This window comes from Tursiops truncatus, chromosome 19 (assembly GCF_011762595.2).
Source record: "Tursiops truncatus isolate mTurTru1 chromosome 19, mTurTru1.mat.Y, whole genome shotgun sequence".
Classification (NCBI taxonomy): Eukaryota; Metazoa; Chordata; class Mammalia; order Artiodactyla; family Delphinidae; genus Tursiops; species Tursiops truncatus.
The window spans coordinates 35,305,150-35,315,758 of NC_047052.1; the positions used below are offsets into that span (position 1 = coordinate 35,305,150).

The following is a 10,609-nucleotide window of genomic DNA, read 5'->3' on the forward strand; positions in this document are numbered from 1 at the left end:
CTGGAAGAAGGTTGTGGAAGCTCCTGCAGCACACTCTGCCTCCATCCTATCAAAAGGCTTTTATCCTCTTTCCATCTTCCAGAAATGTGTAACTCTCTCCTTCAATGATATCTCTTGATATCTCTTCCCAAGCCCCTTGCTGTTAACGGTCTATTCCTTTTTGCAATCTCTGTACTATCATTTTAATAATATTTTGGAAAGGAAGAGGAACAAATATATGCTCAGGACTCTATGTTAAGTGAGGGAAATGAGTTTTCCTTGGGTAGGCAGTTTCCCTCATTGATGGATGATTTTTTTTTTTTTTTTTTTTTTGTGGTACGCGGGCCTCTCACTGTTGTGGCCTCTCCCGTTGCGGAGCACAGGCTCCGGACGCGCAGGCTTAGCGGCCATGGCTCACGGGCGCAGCCGCTCCGCGGCATGTGGGATCCTCCCGGACTGGGGCACGAACCCGCATCCCCTGCATCGGCAGGTGGACTCTCAACCCTGCGCCACCAGGGAAACCCTGATGGATGATTTTATTTGTTGTTACCTAGTAAAATATTAAACAGATGATGTTGAATAGATTCCCTTACTTGGTCCAAGTGAAACCGCTTTCCTCAACTGAGGTTATGCTCTTGGGATATATCACCAGCTTTCTATGAGATTGTTTTCAAACATTCCTGTGAGGCTGGAGAATTTGCACATCTCAAGATCTAGGGGGTGTTTCCCCTCCAGCTGGCTTTGGAGCTTTATTGAGCATTAGCCCCCCTTTGGAGAATACAGAAAATCCAGCTGACAGAGCTTCCCTTGAGAACAGACGAGACTCCCTAGGTGGATGAGAAATTGGTGTGAAGTCCCACAGAGCAGAAAGTGAGTGCAAAGTAACATCACATAACATCACAGACGAGGATGAGCACTTCCTGGGGCCAGCACTGTGCTGATAAGGGATTTCTAACCCCATGGAGGGCTGCCCGGGGCCCTGAGAAGCTGATACCCTTGAACTTAACAAAATACTTATATGCCCTTCTCAAGATCAGAGTTCATTCATTCACTCAGCAGATGTGTCCACTGAGCACCTGCCAGGAGCCGGAACCATGCCAGCTGCTGTGGGTTCAGCAGTGAACAAGCTGAACAGGTCTCTGCACTCATGGAGCTTACATGCTAGTGGGATATAAAGGGATATAAAGTGGGATGGAATAAATAAGTGCGCAAGTAAATAAATAAGGAGACTTCAGAAACTGTTGAACTGTTATGAAGATAATGAAGCAGGGTAATTGACTGTAAGTGGGGAAGCAGCATTAGACCCCCATATAGTCAGGGAAGGCCTCTGCCGGGAGGTGACTTGCAAGCTGACACCTGAATTTGATAAAGAAGGAGCCAAGGAAGTGCTTCAGTCTGAGGGCCCAGGGAAGGCTGGGGGTAGGCAGGAGACTGGTGCCTTTGGGGAACTCAGAAGCTCCTGTGGCCTGAGCAGGGTGGTGGAGAATACGATATGAGGGGTCGGTGGGGCTCCGTCAGCCGTGGGCAGGGGTGTCACCTGTCTTCTAAGAAAGGCTTTCTCGCCTGCAGCACTGTGGACATTTGGGCCAGATAATCCTTTTTGACAGGGGCTGTTCTGTGTGTTGCAGGATGTCAGCAGTCTTTCTGATCTCTAACTAGGAGATGCCAGTAGAATCTCCCGCCTCCAAGGTCGTGACAACCTAAAATGTCTCTAGACATTGCCAAATGTCCCAGGGACAGGGTTCCTAATCACCCCGGCTGAAAGCCAGTGCCCTAAGAGAAATGGGAAGCCAGTGGCATGTGTAAAGCTGGGAGGCAGCAAGGGAGGCCCACTGAGATGAGCTCTCGGAGGGTCTGGACCCACACTGCTCTCACCTCATCCACCTGCTCAGGACACACTGCCTCCTTCCTGTTAAGGCCCCTTGCTGCTACCCAGAGTTTGCTTGGCAGACTCTTATCATGAATGCTTCAGCACACACCATCTTCTTAATCACCCCAACTAAGGTAACGCCCCAGCCCAGCCCTAGCCCCTCTTTCACATCTTACCATATAACTGACATTCTTAGGGTTCCTTGACATTGACTGTGTCTCATCCCGCCGGCCCACTAGAATGCAAGCCCTGGGGCTTCAGTGGTCTTGTCTATCACGTTCACCCCTGGGAAACCAGCCCCAACTGTGCCGGCACCCAGTCACTGCTCACCTAGTGAAGGCCTGGTCCTTCCTCCAGCCCACTAGCCCACCCTGCGACTGAGGCAGGTGCTGTTGGTGGCCCCCCTTCCAGGGCAGGCCAGCTGGCCTCCCACTGCTGCGGGAAGGTGCTCAGTTCAAGGCTGAGGCAGGTTGCACCTGCGGTATGGTGAGTCCTCCCAGCGCCTCAGCAATGCCTGCAGGGAGTTAGGGGAGATGGAGCCGCATCCTCGGGACAAGTCAGGTGTGTTCCGTGCAGACTCCCAGGACCCCCAGGGGCGTCAAGCTTCAGTTGCCCTTCAGAGCCCACTGGACTCTCCTCCTCTGTGCCTCAGTTCTCCCAGCTCCTACTGGGACTTTTTGGGTCCACCTCCTGGAGGTGTTTCCTAGGGCTGCTGTAACAAATTATAAACTAGTGGTTTAAAACCAGAGAAATGTATTCTCTTATGGTCCTAGAAGTTGGAAGTCTAGAATCAAGGTGTCTGTAGGGCCATGTTCCCTTGGAAAGCTCTAGGGGAGAATCTGTTCCTTGTCCCTCCCGGCATCTGGTGGCTGTTGGCTTCCTGGTCTTGTAGCTGCATCCCTCCAATCTCTGTCCTGTCTTCATGTCTCCTCCTCCTCTGTCTCTTATATGGACACTTGTTGGATTTAGGGTCCACCCAAGTAACCCAGCTTGATCTCAAGGTCCTTAATTACACCTGCAAAGACCTTTTTCCTAATGAGGTAGCATTCAAGGGTCCCAGGGATTTGGATGTGGAATATCTTTTGGGGGGACCTCCATTCAACCTGCTTGCCCTCAAATCTCAGGGTTGGCTTCTGGGGGATCCTGGCCTAAGGTGGGTGACCTTAGCAGGCCACCGTCTAAGCCTAGAGTTTCTCATGTCCAAAGCAAGCAGATGGGCTTGATGGTTTTCTTCCACTTCTGATACCTGTGGTGATTGGGTTTCAGGTGCTTCCAGGATGCAGGTGGGATAATCGGGGAGGGCACAGAGGTGCAGGACCCTACCAGGTGGCCGCAAGCGCTGGGTTTCCAACAGTGCGGAGGCCCTGGGAGAATTCCTGCTCACAGCAGTTCCCCACCCCTCCAACCAAGAAGCTTGTGCCTGAGCAGTGCTGTGATGGGATGACTCTGCCCATCTGGAGTGCCAGGGAGAATATAATTACCATTTGTTTCTAAATACAAAGGAAGTGTTTAAAGGCAAAACACCCCAACAGGAGTGTCTTTACATCTGGACACTTGGCTGGGAACGCAGGCCTGCTTTTGGTGTGGTCCTGAGTGAGACGGAAGGGGTGACTCACAAGCCGGCCCTGCAGGCAGACAGGGCTCTGACTGTGGCTGCTTGTCGCCCCCTCCACAGCTGAGTGGGCTGCTCCAAGTGTGCCTGCGGACAGGGACGGAGACCCAGGCCAAGTTCACCTCCGTGGAGCTGCTCAGGGAGTACATTTCGGTAAGAAATCAGTGCAAGAGGAGGAGCCAGTTAACTCTGGCAGAATTTAGGTATTTGATCTTTTTACATGTGAAAGGGATCTCTTTAAAAATTGAAATCGGACCACAACCCCTTTTCTTAACACCCATATTTACAATATAGTCTAAAGTCCTTGATGATGAGGGAGAGGTTCTTTTCAAAAAAATTTCCTCAAGGGCTGTTTCTGTACACAGAAGAGAGAATTCAGTGGCTTACTTTAGTTTCTAAAAATTAATACTTATTTGACTAAAATTGTAAATTGAAAAAAACTGTCTTCTTTAAAAGCTTTTATGTTCCCCTTACAAATCCTGCTATTCTTTGAAAAGCAGTCTTGCCAATTCAAGCAATCACTTTTAAGGGCCTTTGAACAGCATTTGGCCCCTTTTAATTAAATACTTTAAAACATTTTAAGCTGCATTTTAAAATTTAATGCATTCCATTTCCTTTTTAAGTACCTCGATAATCTGATTTAACAAACAAACCTTCCTGAGGTTATATAAATCTAATAAATTAAACTTATAAATATGGTGAGCTTTAAGTTCTCATGACAATCCCAATGCTGTATATAAATAGTAAGTTTTTAAACTTAAAACCATGTTAAAATAAGTTATTCAATTTTACATTTTAAATTAGAATCACAAGCCTGAATGTTATTAACATTATGAATACTTAAAGCACCAAATATGCACATTCCATAAACTAAAAATACTACTATTCCAATCATGCTTCTCTTAAATATTATTATTACTAATTCTAAATCTTCTAGGGATTAAAAATACTCACTGTCTAGGAATACAATTCTTTTCTCAGCTAATTGTGGTTGCCTATCGACCAGCGATGTGGGCTGGTCAGCCACCCTAATGGGGAACACGGGAGCTCTATTTCTCCCGGTTAACAGGTACTTTATAATTCAGAGGAGGGGTTAGTCTTATAATGCAGTCAAGTTGCTCTCCTCCTTAATTGGAGGAAATTTGCATTTCTTGGGCTCTTATAAAACTTTAATTCCTTTTCCATGTAACTCTGAACTTGACACCCGGTGCTACTGTCATCTTCCTGCTTCTAACACCACAGTGACTCTTGCAGATAATGAAATTGTATCTGATCGAATTCTGCAAATCTCAAGGCTTGGTCTGGATTTGTCACACAGCTTCAAGGTCACACTGCTGACACTTGCCCAGGCTCACAAGGCCCAGTATGAGCTGCCACTTACAGTCATCCATTCTTTTCACTAAGCTCTAGCCACACGACTTTTCTTTCTGTTCCTCAAAGTCCCCACACTCATTCTGGCCTCAGGGCTTTTGCACTAGCTGTCTACTCTGCCTGGAATGAATCTTTCTGTAGCTGACATCTTCTCAGCATTCCAGGTCTCAGCTCGAATGTCACATCCTCACAGATGCCTTCCTCAACACTTAAGTAACTTTTACCCCTCCTACACTTCCACCCCACACATTGTGTGTTCTGTTACAATACTCTGTTTTATTGTCTTCATTTCTCATCTCTTTTCTTGTTTATTATCTGACTTCCCCACTGCAATGTGAGTTTCTGGAGTGCAGTGGCCTTATTGGTCTAGTTCACCAGCATGAATACCAGTACCTAGAATTGTGTGAATGAATGAATGAATGAAATGAGTGGAAAAGCAAATGACTATTAACCCATCATTTGTTATTCTGCTTTTCAGACCTGTGTTCCTGAATGCACTCACCCCCTCAAAGTAGGGACCTGTTCCCTCGACTGGCCCAGCCGTGGGGAGATAACATTCAGAGACTATCAGATGAGATACAGAGACAACACTCCCCTTATTCTCAACGGGCTGAACTTGAACATCCAGAGCAGGCAGACAGTTGGGATTGTTGGAAGAACAGGTTCTGGTGAGGACAAGCTCTGATTGTGTTTCTTTTAGGTTGTTTTCTTTGCATTTCCACTGGGCATGCTAGTTAAATCACACCAGAGGGTGATGTGCATGCGTGGCGGATTGGTTGTTTTTTCCCTGACATCTCTTTACTATAAATTAGGATTTCAGGTTGGATGGATGTGTGGAGTTAGAAGTAAACACACATCAGTTTTTGAATTAATTAAATGAGAATCATTCTGGTGAGATGAGGCCCAGAGGATGAGTCATGTGTTAATAGCCCCTGCAGGGATGGACCGGTTAACTGTATTAGGGTAGCTGAGTGCCCCTGCAGAGTGGGATTTCTGTCTGCACAAGGCCATTTTCATTGCATTAAAAATTCCCTTGATTAGATAGATACTCAGGTATGATGAAATACAAACTGATGTTTGATTTGCTGCTGTTGTATTTTTCGTTCCCAGGCAAGTCGTCCTTAGGAATGGCCTTGTTTCGTCTGCTGGAGCCTGCCAGTGGCACAATCCTCATTGATGGCATGGATATCTGTACTGCTGGTTTGGAAGACCTCAGAACCAAGCTGACTGTGATCCCCCAGGATCCTGTCCTGTTTGTAGGTACAGTAAGGTAGCTGTTTTTGATCGTTGTGCATCCGTATTTTTGGATAGTGAAATCAGACCAGCAAGAGCTTTGTGAAGCGCCCACGCCATGGCGGGCCTGGGGCTGTCCTATCCTGAGATGCTCACAAGCCTTGGGAGGAGCTGAGGACTAGGGGCCTGAACATTACTTGTGTTTTATAAGCTACATCACAAATACGCAAGATGCTTATGTGCAGGGTGAGCAGACATCCCAGTTGGCCCTGGAGGAGCCCTGATTTATGCCTGTTTCAGCATCCTATCAGGTTTAGCAGTGGCCACTCCCTGAATTACCCCAGTTTGCACAATCAGATAAATGGTTATTCTACGTATGTAGCTATCCTTTTGGAAGTACGTCAATTCATTCCCACTAAGAAGTGAACAGAAACTGCTCAAGTCCAAGAACAGTAGGGTTGCAACTTTTGCAGGGCTCAAGATCTGTTGTCAAGGCACAAGGAGAAAACCACAGTTACTCACTTACCCCAGTGTAGTGGCTGCCCCTCTAACAAGAGGGACATTTCCCCCATTGAGTACCAAATGAAGTAGGGGGCTGTATTGAGTGTTGAATGAAAAGGACCTTCCGCGTCTTGAAATGCTAGACTCACACCCTGCATGTAAGGTGCTCACCCTCTGCAAGGCCCGGGAGCTGCAGATACAGCTCTTGCCTCTGAAGGCAGAGTGAACACACCGGGAGGTGGAATTGCTCGCTGCCTCTCTCTCTGCCAAGAATTTGCATGAGGTCAGATCCGCTCTGCTGCACACGGCCATGGAGAGGACCAAATGTGTCTCCCCGGTGCCTCGCTTGGGGCTATCTCTTGGCAGGGTTGGTGGTCTGCCCGCCTTGGTGGTTTCTGCTGCATCCCAGAGTCATGGGTCCTCGGTCTCTTGGCCTGAGGTTGGTATTTCATGAACCACTGCCCTGGGCTAAGCACTGCTCTTGTTGCTGTGGCGTCATCACACACCACCTCCCGCTCTCCCCCTCATGCTGTAGAAAACATGCTCTCCCATCCTCTCGTCCTCAGAAATTCAGCTTCCTCTCCTTTCCTTCATTGCAGGTACAACTTGGATCCCTTTGCGAGTCACAGCGATGAGATGCTCTGGCAGGTTCTGGAGAGAACATTCATGAGAGACACAGTAGGTCTCTGGGGCTGGCCGGGATGAGTCCGATTCCCAGCACCAGTGCCCCAGACGCCTGGCTCAGGTTTAGATTTGGCCAGTTGTTTGTTGGCACCACATGTGTCAATCCTAATTGCTCCTTGTTAAAAGCAACAATAGACAGTATTTATTAGGCCACTGCAATGATTCAGTCAAGAGCGCTACGTGCATTGTCTCAGTTGGTCCTGACTACAACCCTCTGAGGTTGGTACTCCTACCCCTACTTTTAGAGATGCAGAAACTAAGACTCAGGGTAGTCAGGTGTGAGTAGCAGAATGGAGACTTGACCCCAAGCCCATCTGACTCTAGACCAGAGGAAGTGCCCTACTGCTCTGCCAATAGCCTCATTTGCTTATTGAAGCAGATACACTCTGGGAAGGTGAGAGGGCGTGGCATGGAATGAACGATTTGTGAGATGGAACCCTGTCCTATAAGAGCTGCAGCTGGGGTCCGCGGGTGAGCGTGGCCACCTCTGCAGCCCAGAGGGAATTTTTTTTCCCAGGACTTGGTACCAAGGTGAGCATCGCCCAAAGCCACTCTGACTTGTCCTGCTAGATAAATCAGACCCTGTCTTTACCTTTCCTCGATGACCAGAAAACTCCATCCCATCTCCATTTTATGCATAGAAATAAGGATCCTGAAAGCCATTTGCACTTGTTTGTGTTTCTCTGGAGCCATATGCGCATCATTTGTCCTCTTTTGGCAAGGTGTCTACGGGGTTCGATGAATCGCACTGTGATTTTAAATTATGAATGACTGCCTACTCCTTGGTCTTTCCCTGGTGCCTGTTCGCAATATTGAAATGATTGTTGTTTTGCACTTTCTTTTCCGCAGTAAAATAAAACCAGCCGATAAATGCAAGAGAAGGGGGCAATCAATATGGAGGATACAGGACAATTTTATAGATCGCACAATATGGCATTCTCTGTGTTCTATAGACAATGAAACTCCCAGAAAAATTATAGGCAGAAGTCACAGAAAATGGAGAAGACTTCTCAGTAGGGGAACGTCAGCTGCTTTGTATGGCCCGAGCGCTTCTCCATAATTCAAAAGTAAGGAAACAACGCGGAAAACGGATTGGTCCAATTTTGGATATTTCCTGCAGCGCCACTCAAGCCAGGAGGTAGAGCCGGGCGTTTGTCTTTCAATAAAGAGAGAGCAATTGGGCCATTTAAAAACCGATCACTTTTTCTTAAGACAAAGTTGTGAGGGGAAAAAATTGAAAAATAACAGCCATTTACAGCAATAGCACCTGCCTCCCCTGGGCCTTTCCCCGGGACGTCTTGCTTAGGTATTATCTCTGTCCTCCTAAGTCGTTTGGGTTTGAGAAATCTGCCTCTCAACTTTTTCCCTTTGTCCCTGAATGATTCTGAGGCCTGATAAACAGTACTCAAGATACTAAAGAAGGCCTTCCGAATGCCAGGATATAAGGTCTGTAAAATTTATACTCATTTTTCTTAGTGACTTAGCCATCTTTGCTTACTGATTTCAGAGAAGGGATTGCTGTTGCTTTAGAAATCCCATGCTCTGAACCCTGATCAAAGTGTAACCCATCGTGTGTGCTCTCTGCATGTGCTAACGACAGGGAAGGGAGCAAGCATGCATTCAGTCCTGACTGTGGCACTACACAGTACTGAGTGGTTGATGTGTTGTCTTTGCATTTCGTGTTCATGATAAGGTGTAACCCCCTTTTACAGACAAAGAAATGGAGCCTTGGGAAGTCAAGTAATTTAGCCAAAGTCAAGCAGAGTTAGAGCTGAACTCAAGCCCTCTGACTGGCAAACCAGCACTGTGGCAGGCAGAATAATGGCCCCCCCCAATGATGCCCATGTCCTGATACCCGGAATCTGTGAACATGTTACCTTACCTGGGAAAAAGGGGCTTTGCAGATGTGATTAAGTCAAGGATCTTGAGATGGGGAGATTATCCTGGATTACCTTGGTGGGCCCAGTGTAATTACACAAGTCTTTATAAGGGGAGGAAAGAGAGTCAGAAAGAAAGAAGAAATGCAACAATGGAAGTAAAGGTTAGACTGATGCCAGAAAGAGGCCACGAGCCAAGGAATGCAGGCAGTCTCCAGAAGCTGGAAAAGGCAAGAAAACCATTTATTCTCTTGAGCCTGCAAAAGAAATGCAGTCCTGACAGAACTTTGGCTTTAGGACTTCTGACCTCCAGAACTGTAAGATAATAAATTTGTTTTGTTTTGAGCCTCTAATTTGTGCTAATTTGTTATAGCAGCAGTAGGAAACATAACAAGTACTGTTATTATATCTCATGCTAACTCATGTAGTACAGTAGGTAAAGACCATGGGGCATTTCTTCTTACTGGTTTGTAGGGTTAGAATAAGCAATTCACAAAAAGGGGAGCAAAGAATATACAACCTTGTTTCTCTAGCAAGTCCCTCTGAGGAAGATGAAGGTGGTGTGATACGACTTTTATTCTCTTGTTCTTTTTCTAACTTTCTGAGATGGATACTTAGCTCATTACTTTTCAGCCCTTCTTTTTTAATAAATTGAACTAAGACTATAAGTTTCCCTCTAGGTATAGCTTTGGCTTGGTGTGACTTTCACAATGCTCCTTCCTCAACAGATCATTCTCCTTGATGAAGCCACTGCCTCCATGGACTCTAAGACTGGTACTCTTGTTCAGAGCACCATCAAAGATGCCTTCAAAGACTGCACTGTGTTGACCATTGCCCACCACCTCAATACGGTCCTCAACTGTGACCACATCCTGGTCCTGGAAAACGGGAAGGTGCAGGAAGTTGGCGTCACCTCTCCAGAGGCTTCAGTGGTTTGGGCTCTGTGGTGGGTGGATATTTTCTGACAATTTCAGCTCTCCTTCTCCGACTTTCAGGTGGTCGAGTTTGATAAGCCTGAAGTCCTTGCTGAGAAGCCAGATTCTGCGTTTGCGATGTTACTAGCAGCAGAAAACAAAGTCTGACTATAAAGGTCCCCATAGGGGCCACATCAGCTGATTTTAGAGGAAGAGGAGGCTGTGTGAGATGAGTCAGATGTGCCTGCAGGGGGAGGGGCCGTTATCTCAGGGGGCAGCTCTGGTCCACCATCCCTCCCACGCCTGGAGCACAGGCAGAGCTGGGGTGGAAGTTGTTTCCTTGCCTCGCCCAGCACATGCCTCCTGACCTCACTTGAAGGGCATGGGTCTGGTCCTAGATGATGAACAGAGGCAGAAGAAGCTTGTGGGTTAAAAAACTGCCCCTCACCTTCTAAAACCCTAACCATCCCTCATGTGTCCTTACCATTACCACCTCAGTGCCTGAGAATGGAACCATTGTAACTTTCAGTTAAAAACTGGTCAAACAGAATGGAAAAATGCCTAAGGA

The 10,609-nt window shown here is 47.0% G+C and overlaps 1 protein-coding gene across 1 annotated transcript in view; it reads left to right on the plus strand.

Annotated features, from left to right (window-relative positions):
* LOC101338669 (ATP-binding cassette sub-family C member 12) overlaps window positions 1–10,209 on the plus strand; it is a 59,622-nt gene extending 49,413 nt beyond the window's left edge. The window contains 7 exon segments of the mRNA XM_073796775.1: window positions 3,525–3,614; window positions 5,311–5,500; window positions 5,943–6,102; window positions 7,166–7,244; window positions 8,204–8,317; window positions 9,856–10,020; window positions 10,123–10,209. Coding sequence (XP_073652876.1) covers window positions 3,525–3,614; window positions 5,311–5,500; window positions 5,943–6,102; window positions 7,166–7,244; window positions 8,204–8,317; window positions 9,856–10,020; window positions 10,123–10,209 — 885 coding nt within the window.
* The last annotated feature ends 400 nt before the right edge of the window (window positions 10,210–10,609 follow it).